The following is a 24,426-nucleotide window of genomic DNA, read 5'->3' as shown; positions in this document are numbered from 1 at the left end:
AGGAAAAAAAAAATATTTGTTCTTCTCCTCTTATTTCTAGGCTATCTGCAACCCGTCCTTTTTCCTCTGTGGACTAATTGTCTAAGTTTAGCTGTCTAGTTGAAGAGCTTTTTGAAAGCTGTTCTGGCCCTTCATTACACCCGTTCTGATTGGAAGGAGAACCTTTACTCCCCAGGTTTCTGAGAAAGGCCCATGATATAACTGAAAGGTGGGACCTGCTTCTGCCCTTGTTTGTCCAGTCACAAAATTCTGGCTAATGGCCATCTCATGAATTAATGCTGGAAAATAATGGATTTACTAAGAGTCTGGTTGGTAAAGTGGAGATAAGGGAGCTGAGTAAGGGGCTGACGCCTTCTCCCAGCCAGCAATTGTAGCAATGTTTTACGATCAGGGAGCAGGTCAATTCACTTGCACATTTAATGGATGAGATAAGGGCAGCTTGCACTAAATTAGCTTTCTGGGCAATATATGATCCAAGGGATGCAAAACCCTTCTGGCTGCCTGCTGCTGAGGGAGCCAAAGCAAGGCAGCGCCAGAGCAGAGCTATCTGCAGATGATGCTGTCTCCCACTAAAAGCAACTGCTGGTGCTCTGAGCACCCGGCTGGAAAGCCGTGACCCCAGGGCAATGCAGGCCAGTGGGGCACAGCTGGGACACAGCTGGGACACAGCTGGGCACGCTCTGCTCAGCACCATTTCCCTGCTGGGAAGCGAGGCTGCAGCTGAGCTGCAGGAAGGCTGTGTGTGCTGAGCCTCCCTCCACGCACAGCTCACAGCAGCTCCCGCCTTCTGCTCCTCCAGCCCCAGACGTCAGGCTGGATTAGGCATCTCCTGGATCCTGACCTGCTTTCTCCTCCTCCTCCTCCTCCTCCTCAGTAGGTGTCTGGGCATCAGGTTCAGCACTTGCCATCAGATGTTCCTTGTTCTGCAGCAGGAGGTTTCCTCTGGTACCAGGAGCCCCCTGGCCCAAGTGTTGTGCAAACAAAGAAAAAAACAGTAACAAAAACCAGTCTCTGCCTTAAGGAGCTGACAGCATCTCCCTTATTCCTCCCAGCTTCTGTAAATAAATCCTTGGTAATGTCCCTGGGTTTTGGAGGACAATAAAAGGACCTGTCGTCACTCCCTGCACAGACTTTTCCTGCCATTCACTGAGCTTTCCACTCCCTCTCCCACGCAGGGAGAAGTTTGTTAAAAATTAATTCTCCTCTGATGACTGCTAATTATCTTAGAGGCCCTTGGTAATGAGCAGCAGAGGGACCAAAGGCAGTGCTCAGGAAGAGCCCGGCGGGAGGAACACTGGCTTGGATGGTGCCACTGAGGGGGTCAGGCAGGGAGGATCCTAACTGATGCTCCTCCAGCAGAGGTAAAAAATAACATTCATTGTTAGAGGTCTCTCTCTACACACACACTTAGGTATATTTGGTTCTGATTTTTAAAATCTTCCCCTTTGAGAAGGGGAGGGATCACATCACCCACCAGATTTCAATACTTTGGTTGAGTTTCATCCCGGCTGTTCTTCCCCACCAAGCTCTGGGAAAGGCTCTGCACAATCCCTTCCCCTTGCCCTCCCTCTCCTGGTGCTGCCTGGGCAGGGACCTCATCCCACAGTCTGTGAGCTCCTGCTCTCACCGGGGGACAGACAGAGGGACAGACAGAGGGACAGCCACTCCAGCGAGCTGCTCCCCTTCCCGCCGGGGTGAATGGGGAGCTAATCCCGGATTCTCATCTCAGCCACACTGATCTAATTAATAATAACTCTTCTGGCTTTAGAGGGTGGAGGGTGCCTGGATTTAGAGCTGCATTACCGGAATCAAAACCAGGCCAGCTGTGCTTGTTGATGTTAGAGATGCACAGCAAAGAGAAAAAACAGCCGTGTGCAGGACACAGGAGAGGTGATTAAACCTTCCTGCTTCCAGCTCTGCCGCTCTCCCCTCTCCCTGGAACCTCAGCTTTTTAAAAAACAAAGCAAGGAAAAGAAGAATTAGAAGAGAGGCACCTGGAAAGCAGAGAGCCAGCAAGAAGCTCCACAGACCACTGCACAAAGCTTTTGTGAGCTCTGATTTTGAGGGACCGCAAACATTGTGAGATTTTACTGCAAAATGCTCGTATCTTAGAGCCTTGGTGGATTGTATATTTGAATTTCTGGCTATCACCAAAGTTCAGGGGTTGCAGTGGGGGTCAGAACTTCCTGCAATTATAGTTACTGTATTATACTGCATTCCCCTCTTCTGGATTGTCAAAGCACTTTGCAGACATTCATGGCACATCAGTACCATGCTCACATTCCATTTTGAAGATGAAGAAACTGGGGCAGCTCAGTGCTGCTCACCTGGCAAGGGGCAGAGCAACCTTTCAAGGGATGACAAATTGGGGTGACAAATTGCAGGCTGGAACTTCTGAGAACTGAAAATTTCAGAGAAACCAGGAGCACATAGAAAAAATGCTCAGGGACTATTTCAGTTTTATTTCTGAATGAATGTATTTTTATCCCTTGGTTTCCAACAGGTTTTCCTTACATGGAGTACAGGTACGTATTTCTGTTCTATAAATGTCACATCTTAAGGCCTGTTAATAAAACAGCCTTCTTTGGAACAGCACAGATGGGGGTTTTCCTTCATTTGTGTTCAGTTATTAGGGATCCATATTGAATTTAACATCCTTCTGTCTTCCCTGCCAGGATGAGTCAGATGGCAAATGCATTTCTCTTTTGGCACAGGTTCTAACTGAATCATTTTCCCAGACTAGGTTGTCACCTAACGGGATCCTAAATTAAGAGCCCATGTTTTATATAAAAAGCTGGATGGATAAAATGGAAGGGCCCTCCTGCACTGCTGCTGGCAGAGCTAAATCTCCTCCTGTACCAGGCTTTTCACTTCTAAACACCATTTAAAACTGGCCATCCTTGGTTTTAGCTTTGACTAAGGACTAATTAATTTATTTTTTTTCAGTATTTCCCTCCAGGCTATGTTGTGCTTCCTTTTCCCTGGATTTAGGAGCTGCAGGTACAAAGTACATAAAGATCCATCTGTGTCCTCACACACAGCAGAATCACCTTGAAGGTAGGTAGAGCCAGAGTCAGCAGCTTGATGCTGAATTTGATTTTGGTGAAGGTGTGAAATACTTCCCTGTGCTGTGTGTAGTGCATCTTTTGGCTAAAAAATTATCTCTCACTTCTAGAAACTTTATTGGCCTTTCCTATAGGCTGCTTCCAAAAGCCAAGCTTCTGTCTCTTAATTTTGAAGCCCCTTATAATGAAGTATTTTATTTCCATTACAGACATAGAAAAGACACTGCATCCATAAATGCTTGTGTGCATCTGCCAGAGATAGAATCACAGGCCAGTGCCTGTGCCATGTGCCAAATCTTCAACATTGATTTGTAGAGAAAATGCAGAGAATGTCCACCCGTGTAGGGCTGCACACCCAGAGCCTCCCTTCTGCTGGGCAGCTGAAGGTCACATTTATTCATCTATTAATGCAGAAATGACAGTGCAGAGCAGGACAGGCTGCAGGAATTCCAACCCCACAGCTCTCCTGGGGCTCTGCTGCAGCTGTGCTTGTTTCAGTGGGCTTGGGGGAATCTCACACACACATGAGCCAGCAGCACAAACACCCCAAAACTCCAGGTAGGCTGTTTCCCACACATCCACACACGTGTTGCCATGATCCTTTGGAGCACACACCACAACTTCTGCTCACAGATGTGTTGTCAGCTCCCTCATCCTTCACACCAACACACACGTGCACACACACTGCTCCCACCACAGGGACACACCTGGGAGGGAGCTCAGTCATTCACAGTGCTGTGTTCTGGATTTGGAATGAGAATGGTGTTGATAACACACTCTTTTGGTATTTGTTAAGCTCTGTTTATCCTAAGTCAAGAGCTCTTTTCTTCTTTTTTGTGTATCATGCTTTGACAGTGAGGAGGTTTGCAAAAGAAACTGGGAGGGAGCAAAGCTGGCACAGATGAGCTAAACTGGCCAAGGGGATATTCCACAGCACAGAACATGACGCCCAGTGGCAGAACTGGGGGAGTCACACCGGGGGGCTGATCTGGGTTTGGGGAGGGGCAGTCTGACATCAATCTGTTGGAGATGAGCAAGTGCATTGTGCAACGTTTGTTTTGGATGTTTTTCCTTTCCCTTTTTATTATCATTATTATCTATCATTATTATTCTATTTCCCTTTATTTTCAATTACTGAACTGTTCTTATCCCAACCTGCAAGTTTCACTTATGATTCTCCTCCCCATTCCACCGGAGTGGGGGAAGAAGAGAGGGGGGAGTTGCGTGGGGCTCAATTTCCAGCTGGGCTTAAACCAGGACAGGCTCTGCGGGTACTGCACATCCCCTCCTTTCCCACATTCCCACACACCTGCTGCCCTTCTCCTTCCCATCCTCCTCCTCCTCTCCCAGGTGCGCGCTCCCGTGCGCGCGCGCGCCGCGCCCCGCCCCTCGCGCGGGCGGGCGGGGCCGCGCTGTCCCCCCGTTGCCACAGAGACGGGCCCGGTGCCGCAGCCGCACCTGCGCCTGCGCCGCCGCCCCCGGTGCCGGTGCCGCCGCCGGTCAGTGCCGGCCCCGCGGGGCACCCGCGGTCCTTCGGGCGGGGCGAGCGGCGGACCCGGCTGGGCCGAACAGGTGAGGGGCCGGGCGGGGCGGCGGCTGAGGCGCGGGGGCTGCGGCGCGCTGCTCTCTCCGCCCCGGGCCGCTGAGGGGGCGTCAGCGGCATCGCGACCCCCGGGGCCGGGTGGGCAGCGGGGTGGCGGCATCGCTGCTGGGGCCTTTTTCCGTCTCACACGAATCCGCCGCCCGCCCCGGGACCCTGCTGTGGGGGCGCCCCGCGGCCGCGTTGGGCGGCGGAGCGGCCGCGGCCCCGGGACCTGCGGCGGGTGGAGGAGCCGCGCCTCAGCTGGGCGGAGATAGCCTGGCGGAGGGGCGCGATCAGCCGCCCCCCGAGGGCCGGTCACAGCCGCCCCCCGAGGGCCGGTCACAGCTTCCCCCAGGGCCGGTCACAACCCCCCCCCAGGGCCGGTCACAGCCCCCCCCCAGGGCCGGTCATAGCCCCCCCCAGGGCCGGGCAGAGCCCCCCGGGCCGGGGCGGCCGTTGCGGGGCAGCGAACAGCGCGGCGGGTGCGCGCAGGGCGGCTCCGGGCCGGGGCCGGGCGCTGGCGCTGGACCAAAGCGCTTCCTGCGCGCTCCTGTGCGCATCCAGGGCCCTTCTCTGGTCACTGGGGCACAGGGGGTGAAGGGACTGTCCTGCTTCCCGCTGTACCCCCCTTGTCTTTCCGTTTGTGCCGGTTCGGCGGAAAGGACGTGTCGGTGTTTCTGTTGTGCCCCGGACAGAGCCCAGGATAGCAGCCGCACATCGGCTCCCGCTGCGCCGCCCGCACCCACCGGGGCAGGTTTTACACCGCATCCTTCGCAGGCGCCTTTTGCATCGCACCTTTTCACTTTACAAAGTGTCGCTTTCATGAGCAGCACAGGGCCTGCAAAGGGCTGGACGGGTGGATTGTGTTTATTTTGGAGTGGGTAGGGAATAATTGAGAGGGGGAGGTTTTTCCTTTGGAGGAGAACGCCTGTCGTCTGTGGATCTGGCAGCAGAGAAGTGCAGGGCGTCTTCAGACATGGAGATGCTTCTAGACGCAGTTTCCCTACGCAGGACATGGGGTGGGACAGCAGGGAGGAAGGAGGGGCCCTTCCCGCCCTGGACAGCAGCGGAATGCACCTGAGTACACCTTATTAAACTAAGTAAAGCTGAGACACTGAAGGTAAATGTGAACACAGAAGCTGAGGCAGCCCTGGGGGTGGAATTGTGTGTTTTGATCTGCATTGCAGGTGCATAGGAAGCATCCAGGGTACTTGTTTGGTTTACTTAGATGGTAAGATGCTTACACTTAAAAAGCTGTATTGAGCTTTTGCAATATCAATTATACTCCTTAATTAAAAAATAAAAGACAAATGGATGTGGCTGTAAATACTGTGCCTTTTCCCATATAATTTGCTCATTAGTGAATGCAATTTTGTAGTGCATTATTATGACTGAGCCTCTGGGAGACTGACATTTATGCTTTTAAACTGCACATTGCTTTTTGGTTTGACAATTTAAAGCAAGTGCTTTATACACAGATAATGGCTGACTTGTAATATTGCTGATTTTTCAAGTTCTTGGTTGTGCTGAGGCTCCAGCAGTCATTTTTAGTAAAACAACAAAGATAGGAAGGTCATAATAGAGGAAAGTATCAGCTGCTTAAGTGGAAGGAAAGAATATTGGCTAAACTGATGCTAACCACTTGTTTTCATCCTCTTGTTGTACTTCTGTTTAATATATCTGTAAAGTTTCCTCCCTCATCCCCTTAGAAAAGTCAAGGGTCTCATGACCAATCCAGACACTCTAAGTAGTTTCCAGTCCTGTAGTTCTTGCAAACTGTAGAACAGCAATAATTTAATTTCTTACCATTGTTTCCTTCTTATCAGATCTCAGATACAGCTGCATACTTTCAAGGCTTTAAAATTATTTTTAAAATGTGTTTTGTTACAAAAATCCCACTGTTCCTTAGCGTGCCCTACTTCAAGAGGCTGTAGGTGTTAAGGGCGATATATTTGTTCATCCCGACCTACCACATTAGTCAGTCCTTTAACTGCAGGAGGCAGAACACAAACTCCCCAAAATGCTGTTATGGCAGAATGTAGATCATAATGTAAAGTAAACTAAAATATTTATTCAGTATTGTAAACAGCATAATAGAGGGAGGACAGCTGTAATTTTTAGGCATCTCCTTTCTGCTCTGTGGCTTAAAAAATAAAGGTTTAAAGTAGAGAAACGGAAGGATTGTTTTCATATTGGAAAAAAAGATTGCTGTATTAATCATTTGACTCAAGTTCATGTTTAACTTCATTTTGCATAGTAAAGTTTAAAAAAGGTAGCAAGTTGTAGTTTATTTTATAGAGAGAACAGACATCTTCATCTTTCTGAAAATTGATAATGCTGAAGAATGTTTTTTGTTGACAAGATACTTTCTATGCATATTTATGTGTATGTGTCAGTTTGTAACTAAAAGTGATTGGATTGGTTTAGTTTAGTAGCACTTTACTGAAAATTCAGCAGTCAAATAAGTTGAGGAGGGCAAAGTCGAGTGTGTGAAATAGCCTTTTCTTATTGCTGGTTTGGAAAGCGCAACCAGCGAGAGGAACATTGACACATGTTGAAGAAGGACAGGTGCCTGGCACACGGGGACACGAGGGGCTGTGACAGTCCCAGAGCGCAGACACAGCTCTGCTGCTCTGCCAGGGGCTGCTGCAGTGGGCCAGTTGTGTGACCAGGGCCAGCACCCCCAGAAGGGTCCAGCAGAGCCCCGGGAGCAGCGCTCCACAGCCTGGATGGGGCTGAGCTGGGGGTGCCCTTTGTTCAGGCTCAACCCTTACCAGCAGGGCTCTGCTGAGACAAACCCTTGGCTCCTTCCTGTGCACAAATCCAGTATTCATCTGAACAGCACATGAAGATGGCAGATAGTTCACTGAGTGGAGCAGAGTGGGAATGTCAACCCCCTGGTTAGCACCTGCTGTCCCTCACCTCTGTTCCATCCCCTTCACCTGTCTGGCTGTAGTATCATCAATGAATGTGGGCCTGATCCATCTCTGTGCTCGTTTGTAAGTGATGTAAAAAATATCTTTCTCTAAACCAGGATGTCCAGCAGTGTGATAATGGATGTTAGTCTATCTCCACGTAAGCAGTGAACGATTTTGTTTAATAATGTTTTGCCGTTATCTACCAGCGCATTTCTCCTGGTGATGTTAAAGACTACGGTACTATAAATAGGAACAATACATTTATTTACTACTAGATGCTAGAGGCATGACAAAATATTGCTGAAACTGATGTTTTCAGAGTATTGGAGCTTCTGCAAGCTGTATGTTTGAGTGGTTTTAAATAATTATTGAAAAAAGGCTTTTCTTTGGACTGTGATTTCCTTCCTGCTATTGGGGAACATGTTTGTTCTCAAGGAAACCTTTGGTTTGTATTTAGAATGTCAAAATACATTGCTGCTTGTTGGTTTTAATTATTTTATTGAGAGAGATAGGGTTTTAAATCAGTGTTATCTAAAAACAGTGTTGGACTGACTGAAAACTGTTAAAATGTCATGGCTTCTCCATGAACAGAATGGTAGCTGTCTCCAGAAAGGCTGAAAATATGCCAGGGAACAGTAGCTCCCTGTAATCCGAGTCGGTGCCCGGAGGGAGGGCACAAAAGGCACGGCAGATCGCCTTTCTGTGGAGCAGAGGTGTGGAGCTCGGGAAGAGTCCATCTGTGAGGAGAAGCCGTGGGGAATGATGTCAGAACCAGCAGGTTCCCATTGTAATAGAAGTGTGTCTGCTTGTTTCCTTTCCAGCCCCAGGAAAGCTTGGTTTAAGCTGTGTGGCTTTATTGTCTCAGTTTGAGGTACCTGGGTTATGTAAGGGAGGGTATAAAGCACCTCTGTTTGGTATCCTTTGTCTTGGCATCCTATTTAACGCCAAAAAAAATCTTGCTTAAGAAAGATTGGACGTAGGTCATCACCACTACCAGATTTCCTTCATCAGCAGCTCTCAAAACCTTTAGCAAAGCAGGGACCAATTTTTGTGTGTTTGATCGTAGTTGCTGTTCTAAAATAATAAAAATCGATGCCTTATGAAACGGAATGCATTGGAGAAAAGCATCTCCTCAGCCTGTGGAAATAGTTGTGCAGTTATGTAGAGCTACTTTAGAATAGCTGCTCTCTGTAAATGATCTCTCAGGACAGATTTAGCTTCCTGTAAGGCTTCAGTGCCTTCTGCCATGTTTCACAAATATCCCTGGTAACCTCTGAAAATCATCATTTCTGCAGTTCATGCAGTAGGAGCGCAAGCTCAGGCGAGTGCCTGGAGCTGGCGCTGCTGCAGGAAGCAGTTCTGCCTGTACCACCCCCTGACCTGCTTACAGATTCTATTTTTTATTTTTATTTTTTTCACCTTCCCCAGGCATCTACAGTTCACTGCTGCACAGTGAACCCACCACCTGAAAACAGCCAGTGGGAAAATGGGTTTGTTTTCAGCTGCACCAGTTCCCTGACCTGGTTCACTGAATGACCAGGAAGGTGATTCTGGAGCGTTTCAGGAATGCAGAACTAAATTCTTGCTCAGTGTATGTGAGTGGGATGGGTGAGACAAAGTCATGGCTGGTGTGGCTGGTGAAATGGTCTCATGTCTGTGTGGTGATGGGTTTTTGTCGAGTTTGGGCACAGGAAAAGGCCCTGCCAAGTTGGTTATGTGAAACCAGCGTAGTAATTCTTTTGGTTTGTGTTTCAGCAGGCTTCAGAAAGGGCAAGTTTTTATATTGCACAAATACATTTTCTTCAGTTTCTGGTGCAATTCTCTCATTCTTGATGATAGAGGGCAATAAATTAAGAGAGGGCATGCAGTGTTCATGAGTGAGTATGTGATCTGTGAAAAAAGCCCATGACTATTCCATAGTATAGTGTTATTTCTAAGCATGAATTTGGAATTATTCTTAACAGATCCTTGTACCAAAACCACCCACAGCCCACCTTACTAACTTAAGTCCTGATTCAGCTTTAACTAAAGCAGGAGAACTTTCTTAACGACTTTGGAAAAAAATAGAATGAGGCTCAGGTTTATGTGTAACATTGATATTGTGTTAGTCTGGGAGAATTGAATATTAATTTTCTTGTCATTCTTCTCACAAAAGAAGTTGGTTTACTAGAAAGACTAGCATGTCTTTGCAATTTTGTGACTGCCTGGTTGTGACTGGGCTGCAGTTTGTATTCTGTGGCTTTGCTGGAGGTTATATTAAAATAACAAATTGTTTTATCCTCAGAATGAAAGGCTGAATCAAATAGAAGAGCCATTCTTCAGGAGCATGTGCTAGAGAGCAGAAGAGAAGCAACCTGTTCCTCTACCTGAGATGTAATCTTGCTTGTGAGGGCTTTTATTGTCACTTCATCTCTGTTAAAGGGGTTCTTTTGAAGTAGTGAGTATCATTTAGGTAATGCTTTCTTTGTCTCCCTAAAGTGAATTAGACTCAAATTGGGTAATTTTCAAAGCTTCCTGCCAGAGTAGGCTATTTGTTCCTGACAGCTGTACAGCCATAGCTTTGCACACCCTGGTATTGGTCATAATAACTGTGTCTGTATGAAATGCCACTGCAGGACCATTTGATTTGGTTCTCTAATAGTCTCTGTCACAGTAGTGATTTTAACATCCGATTCCTTTTAATCTCTTCCCTTGTGACAGCTCTGGAGTTGGGTGGTCTCAAGGACAGAGAAAACACCATGTGAACTATTCCTGTTAGTGCTCCTGACTCCAGGTAGACAGTCAGACACCTAGGCAGTGAGTTCTGTGCTAAAGTACCAGCTGGTTCCTTTGGAGCATCCAGAATTAAATCATTGCTACCAGGGTGGTGTCCACGCAATTATTCTTCCCGCTGCCGTACCAGCTGCTGTAGGAGTAACAAAAAATCATCTTCTTACTAAAGTGCTGAAATGTGTGCTTGCAGGACATTCAGAGGTTACCTGTAAAGAGTTTACACAGCCTCTGATCAGAAAATTATGGGAAAGTCAGGCAGAGAAACCACTGAGTGAAATAGCATCAAAAGCAGTAGAAATGGAAAAGGAGCTGAGAAAGCGAAATCATGTCCTTCCTCTGGGAGGACAGTGGCACAGTTCCTTCTTCCCCTCCATTGTCTCCGGGAAAGAACTACTAATTGTGCTTGGTTTAAAACACAGAAATGAAGAGATGAGAACAAGTTAGTGGGTCACCAATGTTGTGTAAGCATTGTTATATTGTAATGCAGAAGGCTGAGGATAGAGGTGTTGCTGCAAGAGGTGTTACTGATAAGGGAGCCCTGGAGAAGGGGAGGGATGGCCCGAGGTGGATGTGTAGGCTGAGTGTATTGACTGAAAAGCTTGACTTCAGCAGCACTGGACTAGTTGACTGGCTTGGTCTGATACATGGATGGATGAGGGGTCTGCAGAAATTTGAAACTGGAACAGTTTGTCACTGAGCTGTGTTACTGCTGGATCTGCTTCAGGAGAGGTGTAGTGGTGTGATAGAATCAGTTTGTGGGGGGCTTAAAACAAATGTCCAGGCAGAAGGAGAGCAAAGCCCTTGAGCTGGCTGTGGAGGCTGCAGGGTCTGCTTTGTTATGTCCTTTGAAAGGAGCTGAGCAGACACTTTTGAGATGGCATTATGTCTCAGAGATAGAGAGCTGATCTAAGCAAAGAACAACAAAGTGGCTCTCAGTAATTTCAGCATTAGAGCTGTGTTTGGTCAGTTCAGTGACAATCTTTAAAATGGGGTCTGGCTAAAACTTTGGAGGTTCTTACAGGAGGTATCCATTGTCCTTACTTAGTTTTTGAAATTGTATTTTGTATAACAAGCAAATGACATTTTGGCAGCTTTTGTTACATTTGATGGAGCACTGGCCAGTGAGCAGTCCAGAGGAAAATGTCTGCCCATACATATTTCAAGGCTATGAGTTGGCAGGGAGCTAAAGCAGCTTCTCAGGTGATGGTCACCCCATCCACGTAAGAGGAGGTTTTTGTGTTCTGTTGAGTGGATGCCAAACAGGAATGAAAATGTTAAATCACTGTCGTCTGGGCTTTGTTCCATCCTTTGGACTTGTGTCTAAGGTCAGAGATTAGCATCTCCCTCCTCCTATCTTGCAGCAGGGCATAGAGATGCTCTGATTTTGTGCAAAGGCATCTGATATGCAGCCAGATGCTTGTTGCCTTGAAACATTTTGAACCATCTCCAAATGCTTAAGATGCAAAAAGGCCTGGAGCCTGCACATCCTCTGCAAGGCAAGATGTGGCTGTTAAAATGTTAGTGACTGTTTATGGTGAGTAAGTGATTAAGTTGCATTTTAAAAGCTCCTTTTAAATTTTTTTTTTCTTTTCCAATAAGATTTTGTGTGTGTGTGTATTCCCTTTTCAAGAGAATATGCAGAGAGACAGAACAGTTCATTTTTAAAGTGAGCTTGCAGGAATGAAAATTGAAGTTATCTTCTGCTTTACTGGAAGATGATGGCTTAGGTAGGTGCAGTCATGATTAAAGTGTTGTACTTAACATTCCCAAGGGAATTCTCTTTGACTCATTCCATTTGTTCCTCCTTGGCTATATTCAAAAGAAATTGTGAATCCATTGTTTGGAGGAGTTGAAGCTCAATCTCTGAGCTATGTATAACATTTGGTGTTGTGGTGGTCCTGAGAAATGAGAAATGGTGGATGTCTGAAGGGTGGAATGCGTTGCACAATCTGCACAAAGCCTCTGTCACTGACAGGTTGGACCTTTGGTGTTCAGGGCCAGTCCTGCTGCCAAAGAGGAGGTGTGTCACCCTCACCATCACCCCTGGACACTGCAGTGTCCCTTTAGTGTTCTGTCATCCTTCCCAAATGCTCTGCACGTTCCCAGGGGACTTTGCCAAGCTCTGCATTGCACAGTTCTGTGTAAGAACATAGCAAACTTTTTTGTTTGTTTGTTTGTTCAGAGTCAAAGGGGAAGGGGGGAAGCCATAATGACAGAACTTTGTGCTGTGTATGCAGTCAGTATTCTTCCCAGCACTGGTGTCATTTATCTGCTGGCATCCAGCCAGAGCCTGGTAGATCTGGGAGCTTGTCCCACCAATTTCCATGGTGGGAGGTGGAGATTGTTCTTCTGGGCTGTAAAGGGCACCACTGACTTCTGCATTTGCTGTTTCTCTGGTGGTGTTCGACTTCTTGTTTCAGAGAGCCTGAGATGGAATCAGCTTAGTGCAATCCCAGGACTATGGGACATAGCAAATCTATGTCTCTGTATAGGGGCTGTCTGTGCAAGACACTTTCCCTTTCCCTGGTTTGACAGTAGATGGTTTTGGCTGTTTAGCAGAGCACAGGGGACACACCTCTCAGTGCTGGCTGTGCTGTCTAAAAAGGCTTGAATGGGTGAGTGAGTGGGTTTGGAACTGGGTCTGCTGCCCACACATCCATGGAGGCTGTGGCTTCACCTCGCTGGCCTTCCCTTCCCCTTGAAGGGAAGGAGAGGGGAGAGCAGACACCCAGGCTGCTGTGAGGAGGAGAAGCACAGAAAGGCTGCACAGGGTTGTGGGAAACTCTCTAATGCAGAGGGGCTGCAGCTAAAACTCATTGTGGGTTGATTTAATTGATCTCACTGATTAACTTAGTGCTGCTGCAGGGATGATGATGCTCTGGTGCTGGTAGTTCTTATTTTCTTCCTAAGCCTACAACACTCGCTTGCCTCTGATTATATTTGTTTTCTTCAGAGCAGGTAATCCTGGTGTGATCTTTCAGATACAGAAGATCAAAGTGAAAAGGCAATTGAGGAGATTAATAGTGAGAGCCTTGTTCTGGTTTTTTTTTTTTTTAACATTTAGGAACTAGTTTTTAATGAACATGTTTATTTACAAGGAATGAGCTATGAACAGTTACTGTCTGTTGCTGGTGATGAAATATTTTCCTATTCAGGCAAGTATTTTCCTGTTCAGGTTACAGTTACAGGTGTAAAGCCACTATTAATACCCATTGTAAGAACAGAAGCTCTGGGCTATTGTGTGGAGGCTTTTTTTTCACCTACTTCTATTACAGCTTAGGTTTTCTTTTGGGAAATACATTCCTCGATTAAGGATCCCTTCTGAGCCCCAGTGTCCTGCACAGTCAGAGCTCCAGCTGTGGCTTTTGTCCTGCTGTCATGCTCGGTGGATCAGAGCAGGATGAACACTGAAGGAATGGGATGATTCAGTAAAGCTCCCGTCTGTCTGATGTCAGCTTTGCAAGCCAGAGGATGTCACTTTGAAAATGTATCACAGCTTAAATATCCTCACTCCTCAGAATTAATGGTGCCCCACAGTAATTGCTGTGACTGTGTAGTGCCCCTTCCAACAGCCCTCCAGCACTGTGGCTGTGAGGGACCACTAGCGTGGCAATGATGGGGTGTTGCAAAATTTGTTTAACCACCCTAGAAATCTCTTTTTAGAATGTGTTTGGTCCATAATTTTTGCTTCTTTGCTAACAATGGTGATTGTAAAATGACCCATTCACTCAACCGAGCACAGTTGGCACCACTACCCACATTCCTGGGCACTGAACTTAATCCTTGATCCCTGTTACAAGGTAACCAGGCTGTTTGGCTCCAGCACAGAAGTGGATTTCTTAACATCTTTCACACCTTCATTTTATTTTTTTAACAATCTAATATTTGTTTGTGTGGGGATAAGTCAGTAGAAGACTAAGTCAGTTTAGGTCACTGATGAAATCAGGAGGGCTCTGTGTGTGTGATTCCTACACCACATCCCCAGGTGCTTTAGTGCGTCACCAAGATGCAGGAGCACCAAGTCTGGTGTTCTTTTGGGGAATAAAAGTATAAAATTAAACTCAGGGCTGTGATATGTTTAGGAATAACAAAAGTGTGTCACTTGCTCTGAGCTTATGCTTACCAATTTTAAACTGGTAGAAAAACATTCTTGCCATAAGACTCCATAGCAAAGAGTCCCAATGGATAACACTTGCCATGCCAAAGCAAACCCATTAAGGTCCATCCTGGACACCTTGTGTGCTCCCATAATGCCAGGCATGGTTGCAATGCCACTGCAGATGGTTGTCCAGGCAACAGGAGTTCTGACTCTTCACTTATCCTTGTAACCTAATTACTGTAATGATTTCTACACATACAACAGAATTTAGCCTTTCCTACTGGCTGGACAGGGGTCTTCAAGGATGTCTGTCAGCATCTTTCTGGGTCTGTATTTGTGTGTGAGCACTGCTGTAGCCAAGGCTTACTTTTACAAGGCTGTTTTGTAAGGGAAGCCCAGTGGTGGAAGAGGTTTCCATGTACTCATGACTGAGCAAGAAAAATCTGTTTTTCTCTTTGAGTGAAGCATTATCCTTGTCTTGCACTGTGTCATTGGGCCCGGTGTTGAGGAAACCCAAGAGCAGCCAGAGCTTCCCTTGTCCCAGTGCCCACATCAGTTTGGAGACCCATGGCAGCCACATCCATGGCAGTGCTACCAGCCTGGCTGTGCTCACACCCTTGCTTTGCCTTTTCCCTTAGAGCTGCTGCATTTTAGTGCTTTCTCCCTTGTTCTTGCTGAGGATTTTACCAGTCCCTGTGTCCCCGGGGGTAAGGGAAACCCTCAGCAACTTGGGCACAGTAGCCCATTCCTCAGAACTCTGCTTTTAACTTATAACAGGATTAATGACTTAGACTGTCTGAAGCTAATCCTTTAAATGTGTTAACTCCAAACAAATGAGTTCCCTGCTCCTGCCTACAGTATAATTAGGCTTTTTATGAACTTGGAGCACTTGTAACCAAAATAGTCCTAAAACAGAAAAACCTTTTGTGGCATTTGATGATCACACATCAATCAAGGCATTAACAGTAGAGATCGTGGCTACAGAGGGAGGATCCCCATATGTGCAAGGTAACTCACCATCACAACTCCGTGTCTGTTTCCTGGCAGGGTCAAGATGGCCACCTCAACCCTGGAGAACCAGCTGCAGAGTGCCCAGAAGAACCTGCTCTTCCTGCAGCGGGAACACACCAACACCCTGAAGGGGCTGCACGCGGAGCTGCGCCGCCTGCAGCAGCGCTGCACAGGTACCGTTCCTTGGAGGGGCACTTAGGGTCTGCAGTTTGTATCTCATGGCAAACTGGCTGATCAAAGCCAAGTTTCTTTCATTTGTTCTTTAAAAAGCTGACAATTCAGTTGTTTTGCATATTTGTTTATTTGCAGTGAATCTCCCCTTCTTGCTTGGGCAGTGGGAAGAGTTAATTCTGTATTTATTGAAAGCTGTCATTGTAAATCTGCTCACCAGGTGATGTATGGGCTCCATGATGATGTTCTAACAAAAATAAACATTTTTTTTCCTCAGATTTAACCTATGAGCTGACGGTAAAGAGTTCAGATTCATCAGGTAAGGAATACATGGATTTTTTTTTTTAATGTTTATCTTCAATTTACTAATTTTTTTTTTCAATGTTTGTATTTTCTTTTCTACTCTCCAGACTTATTTATTTGTGAAGTAAACAACAAAAGTTCTTTCCCAAGGTCACACAGGAAATCTGTAAAAGAGCCAGGAATAGCACCTGGAACTGCTGACTCCACTAGACAGTTCCCTGCTTGCTATATGGGAACACAGGACACAAATTTTAGGGGCAGAAGAGTGACACTATTTTTAAAACTTAGCTGAGCTGGTGCTGTGATTAACCACAAAGCTTTTATATTTATATATGTGTGTTTGTATACACTAGGTCCTAGTTATTTTATATGTGTTATGTTAACAACAGGTAAAGAGCAGGAATAAAATAATTCCCTGAGGTTAACCCCTGGATCAGGGATGGTGTGGGATGACTGAAGTTCATCTTTTGGATTCCTCTCAGGGACGGCAAGAGGAGCCCTAGTGTACTGTTTTACATAATGGCTGTTGTTAACTTTAAACACTTCTGCTTCTCCTGTTCTTCTAGAAAGTGGTGGTTCAAGAAGTGATGAACTCAAAAGTAAGTGCAAAGATCTTGAAGCTCAACTGAAAATCAAAGAAGCTGAAAACACTGAATTGTTGAAAGAACTTGAGCAAAAGAACGCGATGATAATGGTGCTGGAAAACACTATCAAAGAAAGAGAAAAGAAGTATTTGGAAGAGTTAAAAATGAAAAGCCATAAGCTCAACATGTTGTCCAGTGAACTGGAGCAGAGAGCGAGCACGATTGCCTATCTGACCTCTCAGCTGCATGCAGCCAAGAAGAAGCTGATGAATGCCAGCGGGACTTCGGACGGGACCCCCTCTGGCAGCCCCGTGCTGTCCAGCTACAAACCGTCCCCTCCCAAGGACAAACTGCCCGAGACACCGCGGCGCAGGATGAAGAAGAGCCTGTCCACGCCGCTGAACCCCGAGTTCGAAGAGGCCTACAGAATAGGGTCAGAGAGCCGGAAGCTGGTGCTGCGAGAGCCCGTGGATGCCATGCCCGATCCCACGCCCTTCCTGCTGGCCAGGGAAACGGCAGAGGTGCAGCTGATCAAGGAGAGGCCGTTGGTCATCCCACCGATCCCCTCGGATCACGCGCCCGGCGAATCGCACAGCCCCGCCCGCGAGAAGCCGCACAAGGCGCACATCGGGGTGGCTCATCGCATCCACCACGCCGCGCCCGCCCAGCCCCCGCAGGAGGTGGAGACCCTGGCAGTGGATCAGGTCCATGGAAGCAAAGTGGTCAGAAAGCACTCGGGGACAGACAGAACTGTCTGAGAGCACCACGGAAGCGCTGTTCTGTGCTGGTTATGCACTGTGAGCCTGTAGGGTAAATAGCACCTGCGGTGAAGTTTCTTTTGATGCCCCATGCATGCCAAACTCCTCCTGGGTACATCATTAATACATTTTGCTCTAAAGAAACCTCCTAGGACTGTGTTCATATGGCAAGGTATATAACCACTCCATGCTGTGGCCAAATCGGGGGACCTGACCGCTTGCTTCCAAGTGCTGCTCCATTTAGTGTAAGTGCACGTGTGGGCAAAGGCACGGGCTGCGTTAGTGAGCGCTCTTAGAGAACACCCCTCCCTCACACTGCAGCCACACCTGTTGGCTGGTAACTTGGCCTGGCAGGGGGTCTCTTGTCTCCACTGTGTGTGTGAGCACTCCAGAGCCATCACTGACCTCTGCCACAGCAGCAGCACTGAAAGTCGGGCATGTGTACGTTCACTTTAATGACCTAAGGATGTCCCCAGAGTCCCAGCAAGCACTACTTGATTAATCCTAAATACTTTGGTTTGTGGCTTTAAGTAAAATGTGGGTGGGGGAAGCACCATTTAAATGGCTAACAACCCTCATAGAAAGAGTATGAACACTGGGTTGTTTGTGGGGATCGTTTTGGGTTTTTTTAATCCAATAGTTTCACGACACATTTTATGCTAGTCAGTACACTGCACTTGTAGCACCTTCCATACTGGCTCAGAGCTCCTTTTCAGGGAGGAAATGTAACTGGCTATCCAATATGGAAATGGTTCTTTATGCTCTAATCTGCACTTTTTTTTGTAAAGGGATTATTTTTGTTTCCTAAAAACCTTAGTCTTGTTCTGGGCATCATCAGAGAGTGCTGGCTGCTGCCAGCCTAGAAACCTGAGCTGCCCCTCTAAAATGTGAGTATTTAGTTGTAAGTGATGTACCTGATCCATACAGGAGAACCTGGGATCCTTGCTTTCTGTCCTTGTGGATTGGGATGGACTTGCCTTGCACTTGACCAGATTCCCCTACTCCTTTCTAGTAAGTAGCAGGTAGACCCAACAGCTGTTAGACTACTTGATTCTTTTTTTGGGTTTTTTTCTAGGAAAGAAAGGCATACTAGGAGCTGGGAGGGTATACAGTTTTGGGATAGGAGCACTAGTTTGTTCATTTTTCTTACATTCTGTTCACTCTGCTTCACTCTTGTCTGCAGCCTCTGAGTAGGACCAGCAAGAAACACTGGCTCCCAAATGCTGCTAAGCTTATGATGTGCCTTTAAAATTTTGGAACGTGTATTCTCTGTGACAGCTGATGAAGGATCCCTGCCTGCCCCGTCCCCTCCCCTTGCCAGCTGTAGTTTGCCCCGTGTAAGCTTTTTCTGGAGCTGTGTTGGTGTGTGTCCCTGCAGAGCCTTGGCCCACTGTCAGCGTCCCTGGCCAGGCCTGGCAGGCTGGCAGAGCTGCTCTCCCGCCCGCGGTCCCGCTCGATTCCCGCAGCATGACCCTTCCAGCAGGGCTGATCGGGGCGAGGCTCTGCCCTCTGCACCCTCTGTCACTCGCCGTCCCAAAGCCCCAGACCCGCCTCAGCCTTGCGCCTTGCTGGCTCTGTGGAAGGAATTTGTTTCACAAGTGGTGGGGAGGGATCAGAAAGGGGTTGGTTAAAGCAAGGTTGTTACTCTGAGGTTTACTGGTTTTATGTGTATTGCGTTAACCAGCAGCTGGTTTGGTTACTTTGGTTGTTGGCACCATATTTTTATGGTCATGTGTTGTATGAGTGACCTACCCTGCCACTTGTTGGAGGCTGGTGGGAGGCACCGCTTCCAGGCAGTGCAGAAGTGATGCTTTGGGCAATTAAAGACATTTCTTACAACCACCCAGGCAAACCTTAGTCTTTGTGTGTTCGGGACCAATTTACTCTCGCTTTACAGCCACAAACAGGCTTGGAGCCATTCCAAAAGGAAACACAAATTACAAAATCAGGTAACACAAATTACACTATTCCTCAAACACATTTATTGGGAGTATAATACAACCAAGCTAATACTAACTAAAGTCAGGTGTGCCTAAGTGAACGCAGCCCCAGCCATGATGCCAGATCTCTGCCTGGGTTCAGGGCTGTTTCCCTGCGTCTCTGAAGGGTTTCATTCTGGGGGAAGAACATGGTGCCTATTTTTGGCTGTCATTCAGCATTGAGGGTGAGACACACGCCTTGCAGGACCCAGTGGGAAATGTGCCTGGTGGTGTACAGGTCAGCTTCAAAGACCAGGCCGAAGCCCATGGCGTTGCGGCGCAGGGAGGTCGTGTACACCGGGGTCCGGAGCGTGTTCTGCAGGAGGAGGCAGCACGGACACTGAGCAGTGCCTGAGCTGCTGCATGGAACTGCAAACAACAAGGGCCTCGAGGACAGAGGACTGGCTTCAGAAATTCACTTTGCTTGTTAGAGGTCTTAAACAGCCACTACCCAGAAAATGGAAATAACTGAAAGAGTAGGGGGAGCGTAAGAGTGCCTGAAGGGAAAAGAGGCAACAAATGCATCCACCCCCATAGAAGAAAAAATCTGTAGTGAGGGGTAGTGTAAGGAGAAGTGTTAAACCAGGTGCTTCATATGGGAGTAGTAATGATAAAATGCAGCTTCTGGGAAGAGAGGGCAGGGCCTGCCAGCTGGGGAGCTGTGACAGCAGGAGGAAGGTAATTCAGGAGCCTCACCTGCAGTCTGAGTCTGTGTGCTTCTATGGGGATGATCTTCAGGATGGGCAGCTCCACCACCGGGACCCGGGGCTTGCTCTGGATGAGGCAGCCCTGCTCAATGTCCCAGTCTGCTCCTTCCAGGAACAAACCAGAAACGTAGCAGCCTATGAAGGCAGAAAATGCAACATTTGGGTAAACTGAGCTCCTAGAAAAGATCTAGGAGGTCTTTGAAGGTAAGTGTTCCTGCAGTCCCTGTTCTGGGCACTACAGTCAACACAAACACACTGCATTTCAAACTGCAGCTGCACAGGGTGCAGTTTTCTGAGAGCTTTGTTTTTATCATCCAACTGTATTAGGAAATCAAATTAAATTGTCTCCGTTGCACTACACATGATAAACAGTAGCAGGAATAAATGGGATTTGCTGCCCTTCAATTGCCCAAGTCACAGAGAGCTTTGTAACTCCCCTGGGCCTGATCAATGGGGCACTGAGAGCAGATGAAGGGTCAGGACAGTTGTTCTGGTACAAATATCAAGTACAACATTTAGATTTTTAAAAAATGAGACTTTTTCCCTCCTCTGTTCCCAAACAGAACTGGTACTCAAGAGCCTTGCTTAGCTGTTCCCTGTACCCAGCTTGGTATATTTAGTTACTAGAGCAGTGCTAGGATTGAGAGCTCATAAAGAGATATTTACACAATAAATGATACTTTTAAGGTACTTTTTGCTTAAGTACATTTCAATACATTATTTGTGATGTCAATAGATCTTTACAAGCCTGCTGGAATTGGTAATGTCCTAAGCATAAAAAAAAAATCAGTGTGTCTTGTGTGTGTGTATATATATATAAAGATATATAAAGATATAATATATAATATAATATAATATAATATATACATACTTTTACCTTAAAAATACTTATATATATATACACACACATGTATACACACACACATATATATATAAGTATTTTTAGGGTAAAAGTATGTATATATTAAAAAGTATTTTTAAAATATATATACTCATATATACATTCATACACATATATACTTTTTAATATATATATACACATTCATACCATTCATACACACACATATACAGACATACTTTATATACATACATATATGTGTATTTATAAATAAATATATAATAATATATATAATGTATGTATATAAAGAGTGCAAGCAAGGGAGAGGTCCCTGCCTGTGGGTGGGAGGAGTGTGCTTCATGCACACAGGAGCTCTGCAGGGACAGAACCCAGCTACTTCCCAGCTGGAATCATGAGGACTGTGAAATGCAAACCCAGGGCAAATGCCTGCCAAGGTTTAACCTAGGTAATTCAGTGTGCCAAGCAATTTCTTTCTCTCAGCAATTAACTACTTCATTGGTTTTGACAAACAATTGTGAAAACACCTACCCTGAGCAGCCCCTTCAGTGATGTCTTCTGCTTTCCTGTACTTGGTTACCTCTGTGTAGAGAGTGGAGTGATCCAGGGGCCACCTGTTTTTCCTGCAGGTGGCTTGAACAAGAGCAGTCAGGTAGGACTCAGGAATGTGCAGGCCTGACAGCCACATTACCTCAGGCTCACCCTCACTGACCTGCAACCACAGACAGAGATGGGCAGCACCTGGTACTCACCCTGCACCGCCCTTGGAGAGGAGCTGGGCTGAGTCTGCCTTGCATGCACAGTTATGCAGTGCTGGCCCTAGTTCAAGAACTTACCTGAAGTGTTCACTGGCTTCTGCCCCAGCCTGCACAGCACACTGTGCAGGTTAACAAAACAAAAGGCTGTCTGGAGGCGCTTGCTTACCCAGCTGGTGTACTGGTCATATCGAGCTCTAAAGAAAATAATCCAATTTCCAAGTGTTTTGAGGGTGTCGGGGGCCAGCCGCCGCCAGATCCCAGGAATCTGCCCGTTGAAGAGAGCCTGAGCCACATCGTCCAGTTCACTGCTCATTCCAACCTCCCCAGCCAAGGCCTGGAACAATGGTCAGAGTTCTGAGGGCAGGCAAAGCCCGGCTGCTCCCGTGGAGTTGCTGGGATTTTACTTACACGTTGGAGCTCAGCCAAGGACTTTCCCATCCGAACGATGAGTTTGTTAAAACGTTCCAGTTCCTGCAACAGCACCACAGTCGTAGGGGCAATGTTTATTCCAAATCCTTTACGTATCTGGTCAATATCAAATACTTGAGGTAATTTGTTTTCTATATCCTTGGCAACATTTGCAATATATTCATCTCGACTAATTCCTGCACCAGTTTCACCTGAAAACAAAAAATTCTGGTGAGACTAAATCTGTACTGAGTCTTCTGAGAGAAGACTGAGAGCTGAGTCACCTTTTGATATAGGTCTCCCCTCTTCTGCTCTGACCTTTGCCCACAGCCACGGATCACTCCCTACACACAGGGGCTGCTGTCCCCAGGGCTCAGCATTTGCCACTGGAGATTTCCTGTTCCCAAACCCAGTTCAGACAGGGCACTCACCAGTTTGGGGCTGCAGCTCGAGCAGGTGAACCCACATGTCCCGCACCGCGTGCATGTAATACCCGATCTCAGCGTTGGCGTGAAGGCCCAGGACCTCGGGGGTGTTGGAAAGTGGCAGAGCTTCTATGGCCTCTGGAATACAACCACACAGGCTCTGGTAACCAGAACACCACAGCAATTTTGCTATTGCTCTGCTTGAATAAAAAAACCAAATGCTAAACCTGGTGTTGGAGTAATGCACAGAATAAACACTTCTAAACACAGAGACTCCCCCACAGAAATATATCATTAACAAAATTAACATGCTGCTTTACTGAGGTTCTGTGGTTTGGGGTTTTTTTTGAACACTCAAGGAGTTCAGTGACAAGGTCACATTCCAAAGGCCTGCTCCTGTAAAGCAGTGGATTATAACACTGCAGTCCATACACCAACAGTGCCTGGTGTTCTGTTCAACTTCTCACACCCAGCAGTGATGTATGGAGACAAAGAACACTGGAAGCAGACTTTTTTTAATGTGGCAGAGAGGCATTACTTACCAACAAAGTCATCCTTTCCCTTCCCTTCTGGAATTTTATAATTAATTGTGTCACTTTTATAAAAATGGAACACCTGGAAAGTGTCAAACAGGAAATCCCCGAGGTACTCGTCCATGTAGACAGTCAGGATGCGCCGGTCAAAGCTGTCGATTGCACGCCCACCATACATGACCTGGGAATCAGTGACATCAATGCTACAGCTCTGCCTTTTGGAGCAGAAAATACAGTTTAAAAAAAAAAATCACTGAAAGGTCAGAAATGCTCTTTGCAGTGGCTGTGGTGCGACACTGTCTCCCTTATGGATCCCAAGGGAAGGACAGGAAGGAAATATTTGGCTTTGGTCTGGAAAGAGCTGCTCTGGGCACTCCTCATCACCCATCTGTATATTTGTGTGCAGTGGGGCCTTCCTGAGGTTCCAGCTCATGCTCAGCTGGGACCTGGTGCTGCAAAGTAACATTTTCCTGCAGGACTTCATGTTGCAGCAGCTGCCAGCGCAGTGCCAGCTCTGAGAGCACACATCTGTGCAGCTCCAGTGATAGCCCAGGTGCCAGCAGCACTGTGCTCTTCCAGCACAGATCCCAAGGGCTCTCTCACAATTAATCAAGCACTGTCACTCCCTGTTGTGCAGGTGCACACAGTGGCCCTAATTCCCTGAGACTGAGACCAAGGTCCTTGCTCAGGGCTCCACTGGAGTTTCAAACCTGCCCAGGAAAGATTCCCAGCTTTACTTGGGGCAGCACATGCAGAAAGGAAACTTAATTAATCTGAATTGCTGTGGCATTGTAGCACTCACCTCCCCAATAAGATATTTGAGACTGCTCCAAGGGATTTGATCGTTTTGTTCAAAAGCTTTTGTCAAGTATGTGTTAAGGATTTCCATGCACACCTAGTGAATTTGTTGGAACATGTGAGATAAGAAGATTCATAAATCAGATATACATCCTTATAGGTTTTATTTAATGTAGTTCTTGTTTGCAAACTAAAAATTTTTTCTTTCTGAAATAATTAAAAAGTTAAGTATAAATCCTCTTAAGAAAAGAAACCCATGAGAGAGGCAATAAAAACATGAAAGATTGGTAATCTAATTTTTAGCATCCTAAATTGACATTATAGAAGATCAAGAGTCTACATGACTCCTCAGAAGCAGAAAAAAATACTAAGCAAAATCTAATTGTGAGAAAGGTTAAAGCTGGATAAATTCTGTGTGTTCAAAAGTAATCTGAGCTACTCAAGAATATAAGAGCCATTGCAATTGTTTTCTTACCTGGAAATCAGATTCATTAAAATCATAGGGTACATTCCATCCAACCTTCCCAAACTTCCTTCTCTCTTGAACCACAGCATGGAAAAATGCCAGGACGTAGACTAAGGATTTAAAGGCAGGATGTGGGCACTCCTCTAAGGCTTCCGGGGGAATTTTGAAGTAGGTGGCTCTCATATTCAGTTTCAGACCATTAGGTGGTTCTGTAACAACCTATCAAAATAATT

At 46.6% G+C, this 24,426-nt stretch overlaps 2 protein-coding genes across 2 annotated transcripts in view; one reads left to right on the top strand and one right to left on the bottom strand.

Moving 5' to 3' along the window:
- The first annotated feature begins 4,554 nt into the window (after positions 1-4,554).
- CCDC92 (coiled-coil domain containing 92) lies at positions 4,555-18,815 on the top strand. The gene is made up of 4 exons (XM_084217129.1): positions 4,555-4,637; positions 15,484-15,620; positions 15,896-15,937; positions 16,488-18,815. Exons 2-4 carry the CDS (start codon positions 15,491-15,493, stop codon positions 17,261-17,263), a joined length of 948 nt encoding a protein of 315 aa, XP_084073255.1. The 5' UTR covers positions 4,555-4,637; positions 15,484-15,490; the 3' UTR covers positions 17,264-18,815.
- Positions 18,816-19,411: 596 nt separating this feature from the next.
- The window catches only part of DNAH10 (dynein axonemal heavy chain 10), a gene marked incomplete at both ends in the record, with an annotated part of 48,306 nt that continues 43,291 nt past the window's right edge, over positions 19,412-24,426 (bottom strand). The window contains 9 exons of the mRNA XM_084217345.1: positions 19,412-19,558; positions 19,939-20,084; positions 21,337-21,517; positions 21,730-21,897; positions 21,972-22,183; positions 22,403-22,534; positions 22,939-23,110; positions 23,732-23,824; positions 24,203-24,412. Coding sequence (XP_084073471.1) covers positions 19,412-19,558; positions 19,939-20,084; positions 21,337-21,517; positions 21,730-21,897; positions 21,972-22,183; positions 22,403-22,534; positions 22,939-23,110; positions 23,732-23,824; positions 24,203-24,412 — 1,461 coding nt within the window. The remainder of the gene's footprint in view (positions 19,559-19,938; positions 20,085-21,336; positions 21,518-21,729; positions 21,898-21,971; positions 22,184-22,402; positions 22,535-22,938; positions 23,111-23,731; positions 23,825-24,202; positions 24,413-24,426) is intronic.

The sequence above is a fragment of the Fringilla coelebs genome (genome assembly GCF_963513975.1).
Source record: "Fringilla coelebs genome assembly, chromosome: 17".
NCBI classification, from domain to species: domain Eukaryota; kingdom Metazoa; phylum Chordata; class Aves; order Passeriformes; family Fringillidae; genus Fringilla; species Fringilla coelebs.
The sequence above is the reverse complement of the archived record's forward strand: the minus strand, read 5'-3'. Positions and strand labels throughout refer to the sequence as shown.